At 42.1% G+C, this 22,198-nt stretch overlaps 1 protein-coding gene across 1 annotated transcript in view; it reads left to right on the top strand.

Annotated features, from left to right (window-relative positions):
• Positions 1 to 22,198, top strand: part of COBL (cordon-bleu WH2 repeat protein) — a 237,734-nt gene that overhangs the window by 182,637 nt on the left and 32,899 nt on the right. The window contains exon 9 of the mRNA XM_023743099.1: positions 8,585 to 8,894. Coding sequence (XP_023598867.1) covers positions 8,585 to 8,894 — 310 coding nt within the window. The remainder of the gene's footprint in view (positions 1 to 8,584; positions 8,895 to 22,198) is intronic.

Raw genomic sequence — 22,198 nt, 5'->3', positions numbered from 1 at the left:
GAATGTAATCAAAATTCTCTGCAAAAAAACAAGTTGTGTTTTTCCACATTTGAAAAAAATCCTGCAATAATAACGTTTTAGTTCAGAAAGGTTGTTCACACCTTAAGAGCAAATTTGCCGTTGCATTAATTAACTCCAAAATAATGACTTAACGCTCTGAGGGCAGACAGAAAATAGGACTGCCTTTAACGTTTCTTGTAATTTTGGTTTGGTTTTTGCAAATCCCTTAAACTTCTGTTTATCTGGAAGTGCCCTAATTTCACCATCATATTTGAGGGACAGTTTTGCTGGATATACAATTCTTGACTGGCAGTTTTTTTTCCTTCAAGGCTTTATATATGTCATCCCATTGCCTTCTTGCCTTCATGGTTTCTGCTGAGTAGTCCGAGCTTATTCTTATTGACTCTCCTTTGTAGATGACTTTTCGTTTATCCCTAGCCACTCTTAAAATTCTGGCTTTATCTTTGGTTTTGGCAAGTTTGATTATAATATGTCTTGGTGACTTTCTTTTGGGATCTATCCTATGTGGGGTTTGATGGGCATCTTGGATAGATATCTTGTCATCTTTTACGACATCAGGGAAGTTTTCTGCCAACAAATCTTCAACAATTCTCTCTGTATTTTCTGTTTTCCCCCCCCTGTTCTGATATTCCAATCACTCATAGATTATTCCTCTTGATAGAATCTCACATAATTCTTAGGGTTTCATTTTTTTTAGTCCTTTTATCTGATTTTTCCTCAAATAAGTTGGTGTCAAGTGCTTTATCTTCAATCTCACGAATTCTGACTTCTGTTGCCTCAATTCTGCTCCTATGACTTTCTATTGAGTTGTCTAATTCTGAAATTTTATTGTTAATCTTCTGGATTTCTGATTGCTGTCTCTCCATAGATTCTTGCAGCCTGTTAAGTTTGTCATTATGCTCTTCTCTAATCTTTTAATTTCCTCTATTGCGTGTTCTGCTTTGCTTAATTTCCTTCCTAATTTCTTGAAGAGTTCTGTATATTAATCTTTTGTATTCTGCCTATAGTAATTCCAAGAAATTTTCCTCCTCTGGAAAATTTCTAGATTCTTTATTTTGGGAGCTTGCTGAAGCCATCATGGATTGCATCTTTATGTGATTTGATATTGACTGTTGTCTCCAAGCCATCAATAAGTTATTATATTTGTTTATTTTATGTTTGCTTACTGTCTTCTAGCTTCTTGTTTTGTTTTGATGTGCCCAAATAGGCTGCTCGTATGAGCTAGTTTGATTATTGGCACCTGTGAAGCTCCAGTGTCCCGTCACCAGGTGGTTAGATCTGTTACTAGGTATGTGAGCTCAGGAGTCCACCCACTCCTCCTGAATGGATTCAGCTCAGGTGCCCAGGTAGATAAGCCACCAAGTTTGTGGTGTAGGCTCTCACATATAGTCCTAGACAGCCATGGGTGATTGGTGTAGGCACAGGCATCCGGCTGCAGCAGGGGGACACACTCTGAGCAAGGCAGGGGGCTGACAGCTGCCCCCAAATGTCCAGGAGGAAGGCATGTCCGTGTTCCCTAGAGCAAGTAGGTGGGTGGGTTTTGCAGCCGGGCTATGAGCACCCAATGCTGTTGGCTGTAAGTACTGGGGGACACCTCTTATTCTTGGGCCCCTATCATAGGTGGCTAGGTGGCGTGGGTGGAGCAACCAGTCCTCAGGCCCCTGATGTGTGTAGGTGAAGACCCTGCTTAACGGGCAGAGCAGTGTCAAATATCAAGAACCTACCACTTCACAGCTGAAACAGTTAAAGTTAGACTTCAGGTATATACCCTGTTGTACTGTGGTAATGAGGACCTATGCTGTTGAAATGGGCCCACACCAGTCCCTGCAGAGGGAAAGGCACTCAAAGTCCATGGATCCCTTATGCCTGTGCCTAGGCAAAGGAGCTGTGCCTACCCTGAGTTCCTGGCTTAGGAGAGCTGGCAGTTTATTTTTTCCCGTTTGTTAATTTGTTCACTCTCCAAGGCCAGGAGAATTTCTCAGGGAGTGTGACGGATCCTACTTCTGGCCCAGCAGACTCAGCAATTGCTGAAACCGGTCCAGGACCCAGTGCATGGCAGGGAGCAGGGGGGAGGTAAATGGGAGAGAGGTTTTTCCTAAGGGGAGTGTTTTTGATCCGCGCAGTAGGCCGTACACAATTACTTATCTTTTGCCGATCCAGGGCTACTTCTGCCTGGTTCTGGGTGTCCATGTAGACTCTTTGGTCCTGGGTCTCTGCCGGTGCAGAAAACGTGCCTCCTGAGCACTGCTGCTTTCCTGTCTCACTGCTCACTGATGAGCTGCTCAGGCCTGAAGGGATCAGGCTCTCACTGGGTCAGGTCTGGCAACTCCTCGCTGCTTCTGAACCATCTCTCCCTCCCCCTGCCACTCAGTCCACTTCCTCAACTTTTCCTTAGATGTTCAGAGCTCCTAGATTTTCATATATAATTGATTCACTTGTTTTTTTGGGTCTTTGTTGTAAGAGAGTCCACTAGAAGCGTCTGACTACTCTGCCATCTTGGCCCTGCTTCCCTATTTCTAGCTTTTTAAGGAAGCACCAAATCAACTTCCAAAGTGGTTGTACCATTTTACATTCCCACCAGCACAACCATAAGAGTTCCAATCTCCCCAAAACTTCTCCAACACTTGGTTTTTTTGTTTTATTTGTTTTTGTTAGTGCCAGTTATGTCAGAGTGAGATGGTATCTCCTTGTAGTTTTGATTTGCATTTCTCTAATGGCTAATGATAGGGAACATTTACTCATGTGTCTGTTAGCCACCTAACTATCTTCTTAGGTGAAGTGTCTGTTCATATCCTTTGCCCAGTTTTTAATTGGATTGTTTGTCTTTTTGTTGTTGAGGTGTTGGACTATCTTATAGATTTTAGAGATTAGAACTTTGTCAGATATATCATAACCAAAAATTTTTCCCAGTCTGTAGGTTCTCTTTTTACTCTTTTTGTGAAGTGTTTGATGAGCAAAAATGTTTAATTTTTAGAAGATCCCAGTTTTCTAGTTTATCTTCTGGTGTTTGTGAATTGTTACTTGTGGTTTGTATACTACTTATGCTGTGTATTAAGGCCTCTAGCATTGACCCTATTTTTTTTTTTTTTTCTGTCATCTTCATAGTTTTTGGTTTTATGGTTAGGTCGTTGATCCGTTTTCAGTTAGTTTTTGTGTATGATGTTAGGTATGGGTCCTGTTTCATTTTTTTGCAGATGGACATCCAGTTTTGCCAGCATCATTTGTTAAAAAACTGTCTTTTGCCCATTTAATGGACTTCAGTCCTTTGTCAAAGGTCAGCTGACCGTAAGTGGGTGGAATTACATCAGGGATCTCGATTCTGTTCCTTTGGTCAGTGTGTCTGTCGTTCTGCCAGTAGCAGGCTGTTTTGACTACCGTAGCTGTATAGTAGGTTCTGAGGTCAGGTAGTATCAGTTCAGAGCCAGTATCCAGTAATCCCCAAAAAGTCTGATTATTTCCTCTTCCCCAGTGAATAGTCACTGTAGTAAATGGCCGTAAATCCCTTTGGGGAAGGCTGGGAGAAAGATTAATAGCATATGTTTTTGTCAGTGTGTTGGAGTCCTCCCTTAAGGGGGCCCAGCCTCCCCTTCACTCAAGGGGTTGTGGGTCTCTAAACTCACCCAAGTCCAGGAATTGATTGAGGGGCCCTGAGTCTTTATTCTGGTGATTTGAGTTAGACTGCTGTTCACTTGACCTAGAATTCTTCAGCTTGTACAGATCAAGAAAATATTTAGTAGATTTCCTACCTATTTCACTCCTAGGGACACCATGACTAAGTAACCAATGCCATAAGTCCACACAAGTCAGACTATTCTGATTACTGCTTTGACTCTACTGTCCATTACGGTAACCACGCCCACCTTGTCTTTCTCAATTGAGTGCTGCCGCTTGGCCCCTACCACCACGGGGTCCAGTCAGCCTCACTGTAGTTAGATTTCTTAATTCAGTTAGGGAGTTTCCTACTGTCAAATCTGACTTACATAAAATAGCAAGCACAGTAGTCTTCAAGGATGCTGGGGCTCCTTTCATAAATTCATTCCTCATGTTGTGGTAAAAGGTGTGCCCTCTGGGCACTCCATGTGTGGGTCTGTGGATCTAACCTGATAAATCCACTCTAGCATGCCAGTTTCCCTAAGCCTTTGGATACCTTCTTCTACAGTATACCAAGGCAGGTCTGGTACTTCACCTTGATTTAGTGTAGGCCACCACATAGTCTATGCTTCAGTGACACAACCAAATAAACTATTAGATCTTTTTCTAACCTCTCGAGCTGAAACAATGAATGAAGAATCTGTGCTTAGTGGGCTCATATCAATAAACTCGGAATGATCCATCTTTATGTTCCTTGCACCATTATCCCACACCGTTAATAGCCATTCCCACACATATTCTCCAGGTTTCTGTTTGTACATGTTAGGAAAGTCAAGCAGTTATTTTGGAGTGTAGTGTACCTCCACCTGAGTCACGCTTTTTATTTCACCTTTTGGGGCTCGCTGGGACTTAAGTCTAGTTACAGGTCTAGAAGCCAAAATCAATGGTGGGGATATGTTTTGAGAACATGTAGCATTGTCTTGTAAGGCATCTGCCTCAGGCGATGCCCCAGGCAGTGACTCAGACAAAGGCTCTTTAGACACAGCTGGGTTAATCTCATTAGATGGGGGTGGAGAGGCTAATGGTTTTACTGGGGAGGGTGGCTTAGCAGACAAACATGAATTAATCTCTTCAGATGGGAGTGAGAAGTCTGGTTGTGTTGGCAGGAGTGATTCAATGGAATTTAGGGGCTCATTGTCTCCAACTTCCTGATTATCTGCCCACATGTCCCCATCCCAAGTTTCAGGATCCCATTTCTTCCCAATCAATACCCTCACTTTAACTTCAGACACCCTGGAGGTTGGGAATTGAGTTGGCATTGCAATTCAGCCACTCTTACATTAAGTCTCTGGGTTTGATTTTCAGCAGTATCAGCTCTGTTACTACAAGAAATAAGGCTTTCTTTCAAGGCACAAGTGGAAACTTTGAAGGCATTTATGCAGCACTTGAGCTTTGCCTCTGAAGCCCCTGAGCTCATCTCTTTCTTTCACTACTTTGTTTAGCGAAAGTAGGACCAACCAACCAACTTCCTTATACTTCTAATTATGACAAAACTGTAGAAAGGTATTGCACATGTGATCATCTGGAGCCTCACCTTTCACCAATACCTGATCTATTGGTGTTGATATTTTGCATATTTGTATTGCCCCCTCATGCCATGGATTAGCAGTGACCGCTAAGGAAACAGAGTCATCAACACCTTTAAGACTAAATAGACTTGAGAAGCAATTTAGAAAATTCATCCTTACAATTTTGTTTCTCTAGAACCACTCTTGGTACCAAATGTCTTAGGCTGGCTTCTCTAGAGAAGCAAAACCGGTAAAGCATATAAATATATATAGAGAGATTTATATCAAGGAAGTGGCTTGCTCAATGGTAGAGACTGGAATGCCCCAAGTCCGTGGGTCAGGATAGAGGTGTCTCCTGATTCGCATAGCCACAGGGGCTGGCAAACCCAAGATCAGCAGGGCTCTTGCTCACAGGCTGTGAAGATTGACGAATCCCAATATCGGCAGGCAAGATGGCAGGTAAGCTGCTAGCTCAAGTCCCAAGAACCAGAGGTCAGACAAACAGGAGCCAGCTGCAGGATCCAGAGCCAGCCAAGCCTGAGATCCTTGCCAGAAGGTCCACTCATATTCGATATGGTCCACACCCCTGAGGAAACTCCCTTTCAACTGATTGGCTACTCACAGCAGATCCCATCATGGAGGTGATCATATTATATCAAGTCTCATCACGGAAGTGATCACATCATCATACAACTGCCAAACTACATCATAACTGCTAAACCACTAAGAATCATGGCCCAGCCAAGTCGACACACATCCTTAACCATCACACCTACTGTGTGCTCACACCTCCCTGATAAACCCTCCCATCATAAGTCCCCCTCTGCCTATGTAAACACACTTAGGGTTGGCATTGGCATTCTTTTCTAAAGAATTCTAAAACATCTCTTTCCGGATTACCTTCAAATCTAATAAGCCTTATGAGAACTTGGAGTCTCTGGGTGGTGCAGACAGTTAACATGCTACACTACTAGCTGAAAGGTTGGCAGTTCGAGTCCACCCAGAGGCTCCTTAGAAGAAAGCCTAGTGACCTACTGAAAAATTAGCACTGAAAATTCTATAGCACACAGTTCTACTCTGACACCGTGGGGTCATCATGAGTCAGAATTGACAGCTACAGGTTGACTGGTCTCCTCATGAACTGTGAGTCACCACACACCTTGAACTCTCTGACTGGAAATCTGTCCCAGCACCAATCCCAGGCCCTCATGTCTGGGCACTCTCCCAGCAGCAGAGACGTGCGGGTAGCATCACACTGTGGGCTGTGAATCACAGGTAGTCCCCACAGAAGTCCAGTGGTCTGTAGTACATCGCAACTCATGGGCAAAACTTAGACTCAGGGTCCAGGCACCTGCCCAGGGCACAGCCAATAATCTCCTCTGCTGGGATTTGACTCTGGGTCTCTGGGACCTGAAACCAACATACTCTTTCTCACTGTATCATGCTGTGTATAATATATATTAAACAGGAAGGGGGAAAAGTGTGAGTTTTAATTGACCCACTTGTTCAGTGACATGAAGAAAGGGAAGGCAGGAGAGGACAGGCAGGCAGTGGGGACCTCGCCTTCCTGGCCCCTGTAGGCTGCTGTTCTGGTAAGAGCTCTAAGTGGAGTGGGCAGTCCTGGCTTAGAGGCTGCAGATACATAGCAGCCAGCAGCCAGCAGCCACCCGAGATGTGACGGGATCAGTAAACTGTCGGCAGAAAATGTTTAGGGTTGTCTTCATCCATAGGCAGTGTTTCTTCTCCACATTTGCCCTCTAACTAAGAGTCTTGCAACAAAAACTGGGAAGGAAGCAAGAGGAGAGAGGTTATTGTTAAAAAGCATTCACTGCATTCAGATATATTGCCTTGTGCATTTGTGCTTCTCCAGTCAGTTCGTCTTTTATGTTCTGTGCTTTCCTTCTGAGCTCTTGTGTGAACTGTGTATTCTTTTAAAATTTTGGTTGTTTGTTTCCTTTATTGTTGGGGATCTCAACTAAGCCAGCCTCTGAAAGGGTTTTCTCTTGGGTGCTCTCCTGGTTTTGTCAATTGTGTATTGTTGGTCTCCTGTCCAGTTAACATGATGGGTTGGGTGCAATTGTGATGTCATTTTGCTGTCAGTGTGTGTGACTTCAGAGATGTCTACGGGCTTTATCATTTTAGACATCCAGTAACTACTGATTGGAGGAATGATTTTAAAACAGAATACACCAAACCTACAACAAAACACAGCCCTTATTTCCTGGACTAACATAAACAATGCTTAGACATAAGATGCTTAGCTCTTAAAGTGTCTTCAAGTTTAAAATTTATTTTGGCAATAAAAAAAAAAGTCCCAGTATGTAGTTGGCCTGGAGCTATGCATTTCTGTCTTTCAAACTCCAGCATTAGAAACCAGTTCCAGTGATCTTAGAGAACCCAGGAGCTCAGTAAGAAAAAAATAATAACTTCATACTAATTTAATGTATCTGTCTCTAAATAGCTAGATAAATGTGCAGAACAGCTACAGTGTTCCTCATTATTAGTATTAATGTTCAAGGGAACTGGGCCTTTGCTAAAACCAAAAAACCAATCCCATTGCTGTTGAGTCGATTCTGACTCATAGCGACCCTGTAGGACAGAGTAGAACTGCCCCATAGGGTTTCCAAGGAGCAGCTGGTGGATTCAAACTGCTGACCTTTTGATTAGCAGCCGTAGCTCTTAACCACTGCACCACCAGGGCTCTGGGCCTTTACTAATAGTTGCAACTCTGTGCATCTCCTTGCTTCTGCTGTCATAAATATTAGCGCAGGGGCCCTACACCCTCAACCAAGGACACTAATGTTTTATTCTTTTTCATTTTACTGGAAGACTGACTTCCACAATCATCTCTTTTATCACACTGCCTCCCATGTAAAAATTAAAGGAGAGCCAGATACTAACTGAGCCAGATACTGAGGAGTTGAGTCATTAATGTTTTAGGCCAAAATTCCAAATGTAAAAGATTTGTCAGAAGTTCCCAAACCAGTATTGTTTACTTATAAGTTTGTTTACATTTCTAAACAATCGAATTACTCTTTTTAAAAAAAAGAATTCATTTTAAAACAACTTCAGTTAAACCAAGAGTCAAGACTAGAAATAATCACATTCACAATTCCATTAGTTTGAACTTTTAAATATTTGTCCATAGACTTATCTAGGATAAAAATAAAAGAAGCTAATGAATAAAGTGCTAACTTTCAAGGTGGAGGGGGTTTGCTCTCCATCACAGGTATGCACTATGGCTCATTCAAGTTAAAATTTTTCCAGAGGAAGCTGTTGCCTTTGAGTGAATGTCTTCCTTTATTCTTAACACCCTCAATTCCAAATTCCTGAGTAATCAGACAAACTGATGTTGCCTTTGTTAGGTGGTCTGAGCTGACCTGTCTTTGCTGTGTTTTACCCAGTGAGTCTGCCCCTGGGGCCCAGTAGCAATTGCACAGTGGATGCCGGCCCGCTGACAATCTCCGAGGCGGAAGAGACTGCATCTGTGGGCAGCTGCTTTGCATCGGAGGACACCACTGAAGACTCCGGAGTGATGAGCTCCCCTTCAGACATCGTCTCCCTGGATTCACAGCATGACAGTATGAAGTCCAAAGACAAGTGGACCACAGACCAGGAAGACTGCAGTGACCAGGATCTAATGGGAACCCCAGAACTGGGTCCCCAAAGGAGCCCCACATGGGAGAGGAATAGCTCTGGCCACTCGCATCGAAGGTGAGTCATGTGACAGCTGAAAAGTGCAGTCATTCACACATCTGACATCCCGGGCTTAAAAGAGGTAAGACGTCTGTCGTTATATTCAGGCTGCTCCGTCTCTCATTTCAATCCAGTAACTCTTCATTAAGGCACCACCGCCCTTCTGAATTTGGAGTTTATTATCCATGTGCATGTTCCCATGATGTTTGTAGATATGCAGGTATTTATAAATAATATACAATATTGTTTTGTTTGATTTGATACTTCATATACATGGGGTCATAATCTCAGGATACTTTTTTACTGAACATTGTGTTTTTAAGATGTATCCATGATGACACATGTGTTGTTAGTTCCAGTAACTTATCCATTTTCCTATTAATGGAATCCTTGAGTGGCACAAATAGATGAGCATTTAGCTACTAACTGAAAGGTTGGAGATTCAAATCCACCCAGCGGCGTCTCAGAAGAAAGCCTGGTAATCTACTTCTGAAAGGTCACAGCCATTGAAAACTCTATGGAACACAGTCCTACTCTGAGACACATGGGGCCACCATGAATTGGAATTGACTTGGCAGCAACTGGCAGGTTGTTCTAGTTTTTCACCATTGAAAATGATGAGCAAGTTGTATATATCTCTCAGTTTTCATGAAGCATTTTCTGGAAGAGGGATTATTAGGCCATTAGGTGGGTTCATCTTCAAATTTATAGAATACTCACAAATTGTTCTCCAAAACAGTTGCCCAGTTTATATGCGTCCAGCAGTCCTTAATGCCCTACGCTCACATCTCCACCAGTATTAAGTATCACTAAACATCTTAATTCTGCTAGTCATAGAAGTGTCAAATGGCATCTTATTCTGGCTTTAATTAACAATTCTTTGATCAGTAAGGTTCAGTATCTTGTCTGTCTTGGCATATGTTTATTAGCAATTCAGTTTTCCTCTTCGTGAGTTGCCTTTTCATAATCTATGCCCATTTTCTTTTAAATTGGTTGTTTGCCTTATTTTTAATTATTAATTGTCCTTTGACAGTTATTTCATAGTCTGTGGCTTGATTTTAGCTTTGTTTTCTTTTCTATAAAAGTTGTTTTGTTTTGTACAGAAGTTGCCTTTTAATTTTAAGGATGTTGGATTCATTCTCTTTATCCTGAATATGTATTATCTTTGCATATTTAAGAGAACCTTTGTATACACTAAAATACTAAATATAGTCTGAATTTCTTTTTAAGAGTTTTAATGTTGTTTTCTCACTTTTGGACCTGGAGTTTATTCTTGGATACAGTGTGAAGAAGGAAATCTATTTTTTCCACTGATTCCTCATTCCACTTTGGTCATATATCAAGTTTCTTTAGACATATTTGTTTCCAGCATGCTTTTCTATAGCACTGATATGTTTGTCTATCTCTGCACCAACACCACACTATCTTAATTCCTTTCTTCATTCTTATGTGGGAAGGCATGTTCGTTCTCTGCTGCTCATCAAATTTTTTTACCTTTAAGATAATTTCAAAAAGTAATCACACAAACATTATAGGAACATTAATAGAAATAAACCAATGATGAAAAATTTATTGATAAGTCAATCACCAAATGAATGAATTTTTTTATATTTTTCAAGTCTTCCTCTAGTCCTTGCCCATATAAACACACCAAGATTTCTCTGGTTAATGTAATCATAGTGTCAATAATATTTCATTTTGATTTGTTTTCTACCTAATGATTTATCATGACTATTTGTCCATGTTGTTATATACCCTTCCTAAAAATTTTAAGGATCACTAGTTGGAAAATATGGCCTTGGTGATAGAAATGACACCAGAGATTGCATGATAGAATTTTGCAACACCAACAACCTATTCATTGCAAATACCTTTTTTCAACAACATAACTGACACCGTGGTTAAGAGCTGGGCTGCTGACCAAAAGGCTGGCAGTTTGAATCCACCAGCCACTACTTGGAAACCCTGTGCGGGCAATTCTACTCTGTCCTGTAGGGTCACTATGAGCCAGAATCGACTTGACAGTAACAGGTTTACACATGTGGACCTCGCCGGATGGAAAACACAAGAATCAAATTGACTACCTCTGTGGGAAGAGACAATGGAGAAGCAATATTATCAGTCAGAACAAGGCCAGGGGCCAACTGCAGAATGGGCCATCGGTTGCTCACATGCAAGTTCAGGATGAAGCTGAAGAAAATTAAAACAAGTCCACGAGAGCCAAAATACAACCTTGAATATATTCTACCTGAATTTGGAGACCATCTCAAGAATAGATTTGACATATTGAGCACTAATGGCCAAAGACCAAATGAATGATGGGATGACATCAAGGACATCATACATGAAGAAAGCAGAAGCCATTAAAAAGACAAGAAGAAAAGAAAAGACCAAAATGGATGTCAGAAGAGACTCTGAAACTTACTCTTGAACATAGAGTAGCTAAATTGAATGGAAGAACTGATGAAGTAAAAGAGCCGAACAGAAGATTTCAAAGGGTGGTTTGAGAAGACAAAGTAAAGTATTATAATGAAATGTGCAAAGACCTGGAGTTAGAAAACCAAAAGGGAAGAACACACTCAGCATTTCTCAAGCTGAAAGAACTGAAGAAAAAATTCAAGCCTTAATTTGCAATTTTGAAGGATTTTGTGGGCAAAATATTGAATGACTCAGGAAGCATCAAAAGATGATGGAAGGAATACACAGAGTCACTGTACCAAAAAGAATTGATCGATGTTCAACCATTTCGGGAGGTAGCATATGATCAAGAACCAATGGTATTGAAGGAAGAAGTCCAAGCTGCACTGAAGGCATTGGCAAAAACCAAGGTTCCAAGCATTGATGGAATACCAATTGAGATGTTTCAACAAACAGATGCAACACTAGAAGCACTCACTTGTCTATGCCAAGACATTTGGAAGACAACTACCTGGCCAACCAGCTGGAAGAGATCCGTGTTTGTACCCATTCCAAAGAAAGGTGATCCAGTAGAATGAGGAAATTATCAAACAATATCATTAATATAACACGCAAGTAAAATTTTGCTTAAAATCATTCAAAATCGATTGCAGCGGTACATTGACAGAACTGCCAGAAATTCAAGCCGGATTCAGGAGAGGATGTGGAACGAGGACAATCATTGCTGATGTCAGATGGATCTTGGCTGGAAGTAGAGAATACCAGAAAGATGTTTATCTGTGTTTTATTGACTGTGCAAAGGCATTCAACTGTGTGGATTATAACAAATTATGGATAACATTGTAAAGAATGGGAATTCCAGAACACTTAATTGTGCTCATGAGGAACCTGTATTTACACCAAGAGGCAGTCATTCAGGCAGAAAAAGGGGATACTAAGTGCTTTAAAATCATGAAAGATGTGTGTTAGTATTGTATCCTTTCACCATACTTTTTCAGTCTGTATGCTGAGCAAATAATCCAAGAAGCTGGACTGTATGAAGAAGAATGTGGCATCAGGATTTGTGGAAGACTCATTAATAACCTGAGATATGCATATAACACAACCTTGCTTGCTGAAACTGAAAAGGACTTGAAGCACTTACTGATGAAGATCAAAGACCATAGCCTTAGTTTGGATTACACGTCACAGTAAAGAAAGCACAAATCCTCATAACTGGAACAATAAGCAACATCATGATAAATGGAGAAAAGATTGAAGTTGTCAAGGATTTCCTTTTACTTGGATCCACTATCAACACCCATGGAAGCAGCAGTCAAAAAATCAAAAGACTCATTGCACTGGGCAAATCTGCTACCAAAAAACCTCTGTAAAGTGATGGAAGATCATTTTAAAGTGTTGAAAAGTAAAGTTGTCATTTTGAGGACTAAGGTGAGCTTGACCCAAATCTTGATGTTTTCAATAGCCTCATATGCATGTGAAAGCTGCAAAATGAATAAGGAAGACCAAGGAAGAACTGATGACTTTGAATTATGGTGTTGGTGAAGAATATTGAATATACCGTGGACTGCCAGAAGAAGAACAAGTCTGTCTTGGAAGAAGTACAGCCAGAGTGCTCTCTGGAAGCGAGGATGGCAAGACTTCATCTTATGTACTTTGGACATGTTATCAGGAGGGACCAGTCCCTGGAGATGGACATCATGCTTGGTAAGATGAAAGGTCAGCTAGAAAGAGGAAGACCCTGAACGAGATGGATTGACACAGTGGCTGCAACAATGGGCTCAAACATAGCAACGATTGTGAGGATGGCCCAGGACCGGGCAATGTTTCATTCTGTTGTATATAGGGTCACTATGAGGTGAAACAAAAATTTTAATGTATAGTTCTTTAATCTTAAGGACAGTACAAAGGCCAAGTTTACATTATATAAGAGAGCAAGTTAGAAGGCAGAAATTGGTGCATTTCTCCTCTGTTCCATCAAAGATGTGTTTAGATGAGATTGGCCTCTCTTGTTTGCATCTATTGAGAGCAGAGCAAAATTACAGAATTTTCTTCTTAGTCCATTCAACATAAATAAAGTAGCTTTCTACAGTAATCTGCAGGTCTGTTCCCTTAGTTTACACGAGGATTACACGTTTGATCTCTTCCTCTGAATCTAATCAGACATTTTTAATTCGGCATCCCATAGGGATGCCTCTCGTAAGACTCACGGCTTGCTTTGCTGGTGCTGACCGCTAATGTGAAATCTTGCTGATTCTAGTCAAATACGAGAGTTAATGTTGTCTGTGGCCAAGACCAGGTAATCTTTGAGTCTCTGGAACCTGAAACTTTATCCGAATTGTGAATTTCTGCACTCATCTCTGTTATATCACTGAACTTGAGAATACCACAACGGGGAGGACCTAAAAGGAACTGGGAAGAAAGACCTGGTGATATACTTCCAAAACTCAGCCAGTGAAAACCCTAGAGATCACAACTCTCCAATTCACAGCCAGTCATTAGGATGGCGCAGGACCAGGCAGCACCTTGAGTTGGGGACTGACTCAATGAAAGCTAACAACAACAAAATGGTGGAGAGAAAGGGAACCAGACAGACCTACAGTTTAATCCCACCACCACTAACTAGTTGTTTGGCCTTTGTCAATCCACTTAACTTTGCCTTTCATTTCTCACCTGTACAGTGCAGATAATGACACCTACCTAGCAGAGGTGTCAGGAGTCAATAAAGTTGCTAATACAGAGCCTGAGGTGTATGGAGCCATTGAGTAGTATGTCCATTGTCAAAATCATTACTGTTGGTTTAGGAAGTGGGGGCACCATGAATTTCCATGGCAGGTCCCTTTCATTATTAGGCTTTAGTTAGCTTATCAGTTAAATGAAGGCTGAAGATGATCTCTGAGCCCTCAGCTCTGTCTGGGGCTCTAAGTTATTTGCCCAATAGTTGGGATGGACTCTCTGCCCATAATTTTTTGGGCAATGACCATTAGTTTCTTGTTGTTTTGTTTTGTTTTTTAAGAATTGTATCAACTGACAAATCAGACGTAAACAGATTTCAGCATCCTATACCAAATATTTGGAGCCCTGGTGGTGCAGTGGTTAAGAGCTCAACTGCTAACCAAAAGATGAGCAGTTCGAATCCACCAGCCACTCCTTGGAAGCCCTATGAGGCAGTTCTTTCTGTCCTATAGGGTCGCTGTGTGTTGGAATCGACTTGATGGCAATAGGTTTACACCACGTAGTTATTTCCAAATGTATGATTTTCAGTAAACCTCAAGATTACTTAAAAAGCAGAACCTGTGGTATAAAGCCAGGGTTGCAAACTCAGATGCCTACAGGGCCAGGAAGATGGTGAGTCTGAGTGAGGCTCACCAGGTGTGAGGTCACAGGAATGGTGGAGAACACAAGTTTTCTCTACGGGGAGCAGCCCTGTTCCCTGTGGGATCACAGACCCAGGGTGGCCTGTTTTGGAAAAGAAGCCAGAAAATGTAGTTTTTATATGAAGTCTCCCAAATTTTAAATGTTGGCAACCAATTTAGACATTGAGTGTCAAAGTAAACACATATACAAACAAACAGATATAGCCATTCCCAGATGTACATGCTATTGAGTATTAAAGGATGTGTTTCCCTTCTCTTCCCCAGAACCCAATAGTATTCTGGTTGCTTATTTTCCAACTATAGAAATCTCTTGAAAAATATTCATAAATACATTTGGTAAGCCATTATATCCTCCTGTTAGGAGCAGTGAAATATTAAAGTCTCTTACAAACTCTGCAGCAAAGAAACCTGTTTACACCCCCCTCCCCAGCATAACATCTCTTAATATTATTAGGAATGAGTGTTCCATGAAGCACTCTTTGAGAAATGCCATTATATGTGATCACCCTCCTACATTGTCTCACACTTAAAGCAAATGCCTATGCATGCATCACGTACATGGATATAGGGAGATTACACCTCTTCTTTTCTTTTTTCAAAGCTTAATTAGAAAGGAGACGCCCTCTTCTCCACCATTTATTCATTCATTCTTTTTTTCATTCATTCAACAAATTTGATCATTACCTCGTCTACTGGGCTGGCTGCTGGAGGCACAGCCATGATCAGATAATTAAGCTGAGTCCTGAAGTATGCATCAAACTGATGCAGAGATGGTGGTGGGACAGGGAGGGGCAAGGTTTCAGGAAGCAAACAGCATGTGCAAAGGGCCAGAGGTGAGACAGTTTTGGCATCTCCCAGCTTTCCTAATTGGTCCGGGCTCCACCCTCCCAGGAGTGAGCAGGGGCCACATGCAGCTGCTTAATAGTTCATAGCCTGCCTGGCAAACACGGCATTTGGAGTTAGTGAATACATTGTTAACCATAATGCTATGATGAAAAGAATATTTTCCAGTGATGTGCTCTGTGGTCAGGTCCACATCATACAATGTCAAGAGACTGGGCAACAAATGGCCACTGAAGACTAGAGTGGGCAGAATTAGGGATTCAACCAGACGGCAGGGGGCTGACTGTGCTGGGCCAGAGAGCAAGTCTGAGAAGATCAGGTGCGGCATGATGGGCAGGGCGATTCCAGATCTCCAGACCGGCAAATGGCCAAGTCAGTGAGATGGGCTAAAACTAATGTCAGAACCCATGCTACAGGATTGGCAACTGCCTTCATTATCTAGTGCTGCTATAACAGAAATACCACAAGTGGATGTCTTTAACAAACAGAAGTTTATTCTCTCACAGTCTAGTAGGCTAGAAGTCCAAATACAGGGAGCCAGCTCCAGGGGAAGGCTTTCTCTCTGTTGGCTCCGGGAGAAGGTCCTTGTCATCAATCTTCCCTAGTCGAGGAGCTTCTCTGCACAGGAACCCTAGGTCCAAAGGACATGCCCTGCCCCCAGGACTGCTTTCTTGGTGGTATGAGGTCCCCCTTGTGTCTCTGCTCACTTCTCTCTTTTATATCTCAAAAGAGATTAACCTAAGATACAAACTAATCTTGTAGATTGAGTCCTGCCTCATTAACATCATAGAGGTAGGATTTACAACACATAGGAAAATCACATCAGATGCCAAAATGGTGGACAATCACACAGTACTGGGAATCATGACCTAGCCAATTGGACAGATATTTTGGGGGGACACAGTTCAATCCATAACAGCAACTCAGAATCAAGTTGAAATTGTATGAGAGCAAAACCCACCCCTTGTCCACAGCGGTATGGCCTGAGCCTTGGGCACCTGGATAGAAGAACCATAGCAGAACACTCCACAGTAGCTCCAATGGTCAGAGAATAACCACAGTCATTGAGAGAAAGTGACAAAGGAGACATTTTCTGACAGCGCTCACACCCAGGGGAGGATGGGCAGAGCCATGAATGCCTACCAGAGTGCACTTACCCAGCCTATAGAGTTTCCCTTCCATTGTGCCTCTGGGTATGTACCCCAGGACACCTTCATAAAGTGGGGGGCATCTGAAGGGGACAGTACCACTGTTGTCAGTGCCTAATGTCTGCTCCCTGAATCCAGCCTCCTGGCTCTCCCCTGGATGGTTCTGATTCCTAGTTTATGCAATAATCCCAAGGTGGCTGGCTGAGCTCCCAGAAGGGGTATTCATCCTGCATGAGGCAAACAGTGGTGATCCAGGTCCCGGCTAGGGCAATGAGGCCGCCCCATCCCCTTGTTGAGATTTACTGTTGAATGCCAGGCCTTATGGGCTCAGGCAAAGCAGAAATTACTCTTTTCTGTGACTGACCAGACCAGGACTCCAGACTGGAGGTGGATGCTGTGTGGTTGTGGCCATCCTCAACAGTCCCTACACCCTCAGCTCACAGAGAGTCTCCATCAGTGACCACACCAAAATCAAACCCGTTGCTGTCAAGTCTATTCCAACTCATAGCAACCCTGTAGGACAGAATAGAACTGCCCCATAGGGTTTCCAAGGAGTGGCTGGTGGATTCGAACTGCTGACCTTTCGGTTAGCAGCTGTAGCTCTTATCCACTGTGCCACCAGGGCTCCCATCAGTGACCAGTCACCCGTAAAATGACGCTGACGCCTAGTTGTCAGCTTTGCAAGAGGCCCTGTTCTGTTGCCACCTCTTTGTTCTTCAGTGGTTCATTGGACACTGGCAACAGTGTACGACTCTTTGTAACCTGAAGAGACCTAAGTTTGTAAGGTCTACATAGTTACGTTCTGGTTTCCTTGGATATTTCCCTTTTCTCTGCACCCGACAAATGCCAAAGTCATCTAGACTTCTTTGAGGAGGATTGCCTGGGATCACATGTTGACAAATTGAAGGCACATGCCTTCAAGGCCTCCTGCCACCCATCTAAATGAGAGCCTGGCAAGCTGGTCTTAGCCAAAAGCCATCCTTCTTAAGATTTTCAGTCAAGTGGCAAAGCGAGGCTGCTGGGCCATGCGGTTGTGTTTAGAGGCTCCTTCATTACTGCTGCCCCAACTCCAGCTGCTTTACCAAGGGCAGAATTGGCTGGGCGCCATCTGCTGCCACCAGAGCAAGGGTTTTAAATGGAAGCGTCTCAAGAATCAATCCTGATCTTCTAAAAAGAGCAAGTGTGAATGCTTGGAGATAATTGGAATATGCTTTGTGTGCTGTGATCTGAAAAAGATATGTTTTCCATTATGTCCTTTGATTGAGTCCAGTTGTGATTTTTTTCACTGCAAAGTCTTCGCCCTCAATTCAAACCTGACCCTATAAGCAAGACAGCGAATTCCCAGAGTCTTGCTCTAAACTTAGCACATTCCAGAAATACACCCCTTAAGGGAGAATTCAGCCAAGAGCTGAACTTGAACGGCATAAATGAGCACGTGACAAATGCCTCCTCATTCTGGCAACACTTGGAAGTGGCATTGCAGGAAGAGTCTTTAAATGTTATGCACAGCTCTGCACAGTGCTGAAATTTGCTTTAAGATCTTTTCCCAAACGCATACTTCTTTTTTTTTTCATATGAACCGGGCCCACATTCCTAATGCTTAAAAAACAACTGAATGTGAAGTGTAAAAATGCCGTGGTCAGCCCGCCAAGGGCCTGATCTACCTGTTGCTAGCAACTGTTTGACCTTGTGCGAGTGACTTAAACTCTTGCTCTGATTTCCTGCCCAGTAAAATCAAATAGTGTAGAACTTCCCCCAGAGAATAATGCCTAGCACATGGCCAACTTTCAAAAAGTGCTATCATTATTACTATTATTATTAGCTTGAGAAAGGATTAAATTTTGATTTGCTGGGGAATCATTGTAACCTGTAGCTAGCTCTGATCATCTGGCTCTTTAAACTGTTTCTAATATTTTTCTTTGAAAAGAAATGATAGGTAGATAGATAGATAGACGAAACCTGTGAAAGCTGGAACCTGTGTAAGCAGAAACCGGTCAGAGAAGGAAAACTAAATATTTTCCACTAAAATGAGTGATAGAAAAGTGGTAAGACTGCACCCTGTCAAAGGTGGAAAACTTGCAAGACCTAGAAAAACAAGGCAGGCCCATCAAGTTCCAGCTCTCACAGGTTTCACTGTAGGTAGACAGATGGAAAGAGAGAGAACTGTTGCCTCCTCCTGCTTGGGGGGAAGACATAATAATATTTCTAAACCCTTGACTCCCTAAAGCCATCTTGCTATATCTAGGCAATTTGTTTATCTGTTACATAAATATTATAGAACTCTCAGTTCTGGGTTCCTTTTGGGAACATCAGTTCTGCAGGATTACTGTAAGGAGTAAATGAGGGAGAGTGAATAAGGGGATCTCGGGCTTTGTTTAAGCAGTAGGACCAAGCTGAAATCTTATGCAGAGGTGGAAAGTAGCTTGTTCAGGTGAAGGTAGACCCTAGTGCACACTGTACCCCCACCCTCCCCTGGCAACCCCTAAAGGTCTTCCTCAGCACCATTTGTCAGTGAGGAATGCAAATGATGGCTGCAGGAGTGCTTTGTGAGAAATTGTGTCCGCTGCCTGCGGGACTTGTGGTGTTAAGTCGCATTGCAGATCTGAGGACACACAGGTCTCTAATAGAAGGGCTGACAAGGGACCCAGGTCCTACGTTTCCACTCTATCTCACTAACTTCTGGAGCCCTGAAACTTTGTAGCTATAGAAACTTTGTGACCACAAGAGCATTTAAGGACATTTAACACTATCTAGAATCCTGAAGCCATTGAAATCCCTGTGGATCACAACAGAATATTGTCCGATATAGTGCTGAAGATGCACTCCTTAGGTTAGAAGGCATTCACAGTACACAGTGAATGAAACAATGAACTCGAGCATACCAACGATCATGAGGATGGTGCAGGACCAGGCAATGTTTTGTTCTGTTGTACATGGGGTCACCATGAGTCAGAGCTGACTCCATTGCAACAGAGGAAGACAGAAAGTCAGGATTAACAGAAAGAAATGAAATGTATGGCTAACTGTCTCCATGAACAACTTCCACCTTTGTCGTGAGACCAGAACTGGATGGTGCCCAGCTGCCATTACTGAACATTTTGATCAAAGATTCTATAGAATAATTCTGATCAAAAGGGGAGAAATGCAGAACAGAATTTAAAATTCTCATGGAATCCAGACTTTTTGGAGCCATGGAAGTCAGATAAACCCCTGAAATTATTGCCCTGAGATCATCTTTAAACCTTAAACTTTAAACCAAAAATATCTCCTTGATGTCTTCTTAAAACCAAACAGTAGTTTAGCTTAGCTAGTAAAGAATGTCTGCCTTGAGCATTGTGCTTTATGGGATCAAGTGACAACAGCAACTTGAAAGATTAGATAAGAAACTTAGGGGGCAGTGAGTTTATGTTATGTTCTGAGGAACAACTCAGAAAAGGAGGGTAAGAATGGTTGCATAACTGGGAAGAATGTAATCTACGTCACTGAATTGTACATGTAGAAATTGTTGAATTGGTGTGTGTTCTGCTGTGTATATTCTCAATAACAACAAAAATAAAATAGGTTATTAAAAACAAAGACAAAACATTTTAAAACCTTGTAGAACTTGATGGGGAAAAAAACTCTCTTCTCTAATAGAAACAACCTAAGGTTGTGCGGGTCTCAGCCCAGAGGCTCACACTCCCTGGCTTCGGTCTCACTCAGCAGGCAAGAAGTGCACTCGAGCAAGCAATCCTGACCGTAGAAGAGGCGCCTGTTGCCATCTTAGCCCTGAACAGGGCATAAGAGGAGGGGGTCTCGTAAGGTGCAGGGAGTCCAGGCAGCCTCGGGACAACTTACTGACTGCAACAGATGACCAGAGATGCCCATGGCTGTGAGGAGTAGTGGAAGAAGCAATGAGTAGGAAGTCACCAGGCATGAGCTGTCATCCTGGGGATCGCTTGGGTCCATGTGACAGGGACAGTGGTGGGCACTGGTTTCTGCATGAGATCATGCCCTTCTAGCTCTGCAGGCTGTGAACATGGGGACTCTGTGGAGTCAGGCAGGCAGAAGCTATCAGTGCTACTCGTCTCTTTCTTACCTTCTCCCAGTAACAAAGCAGAGACTACACCATCTCTTACCAGGGCCATGAAGATTCCTCCAGCCTCAAATACTACAACCACCCTGAGAGGAGCAGGGAGCTGATGCCCACCTACTGAGCCCCAGGGATGGGTTAAGCCATTAAGTGACTGACTTATTTAATCCTTGAAAAAGAAGGAAAGAATCCATAAGAAAGCTACTAGAGCTAATAAATTAATCCAGTCAAGTTTCAGGGTGCAAGATCAACTCACAAAAATCACTTGTATCTATACACCATCAAAGAACAAGCTGAAAAGGAAATTAAGAAAACAATTCCATTTGCAATAGCATCAAAAAAAAAAAAAAATACCTAGGAATAAATTTAACCAGGGAGGTGAAAGACTTGAACACTGACATCTATAAAACCTTGCTGAAAGAAATTAAAGAAGATCTAAATAAATGGAAAAACATCCCATGTTCATGGATTGGAAGACTTGATATTGTTAAGATGTCAGTGCTACCCAAAGCGATCTACACATTCAATGCAATATCTATCAAAATTCCAACAGCCTATTTTGCAGAAATGGAAAAGCCAATCCTCAAGTTCATATGGAATTTCAAGGGCTCCCAAATAGCATAAGAACAAAGTAGGAGGACTCACACTTTCTGACTCCAAAATGTACTTTACAGGTACCATAAACAAAAGAGTCAGAGTCTGGTACTGGCAGAAGGATAGACATGTGGATCAATGGAATAGAATTGAGAACCCAGAAATAAATCCATACAAGGGTGCCAAGTCCATTCAATGGGAAAAAAATAATCTATTCAATAAGTGATGCTGAGACAACAAGATTTTCATATACAACAGAATGAAATTGAACCCCTGCCTCACACCGTATGTGAAAATTAGCTCAAACCATTTTGGTTGTTTGGTCTATGACCTAAATATAAGAACTAAAACCATAAAACTCTTATATGAAAACATAGAGGAAAGCTTCGAGATCTTGTTTTTGACAATATGTTCTTGGATATGACACCAAAAGCATGAGCAACAAAAGAAAGAATAGGTATATTGTACCTCATCAAAATTAAAAACTTTTGTTCATCGAAGGACTTTATCAAGAAAGTGAATAGACAGTCTACATAATGGCAGAAAATATTTGGGAACCATATATCTGATAAGGATATAATAACCAGAATATATAAAGAACTCCTACAACTCAACAACAAAAAGATAACCCAACTAAAAAATGGGCAAAGAATTTGAATAGACATTTCTCCAAAGAAGATATACAGATGTCCAATAAGCATATGAAAAGATTCTCACCATCATTAGTCATTAGGGAAATGCACATCAAAACCACAGTGAGATACCACTTCACACCTACTAGGATAACCATTCTACTACCCGTCTGTCAGTTTGTTCTGCTGTGGTGGCTTGCATGTTGCTATGATGCTGCACACCATTGCACCAGTATTT

Source organism: Trichechus manatus, unplaced genomic scaffold, assembly GCF_000243295.1.
Source record: "Trichechus manatus latirostris isolate Lorelei unplaced genomic scaffold, TriManLat1.0 scaffold00235, whole genome shotgun sequence".
Taxonomy (NCBI): domain Eukaryota; kingdom Metazoa; phylum Chordata; class Mammalia; order Sirenia; family Trichechidae; genus Trichechus; species Trichechus manatus.
The sequence above is the reverse complement of the archived record's forward strand: the minus strand, read 5'-3'. Positions and strand labels throughout refer to the sequence as shown.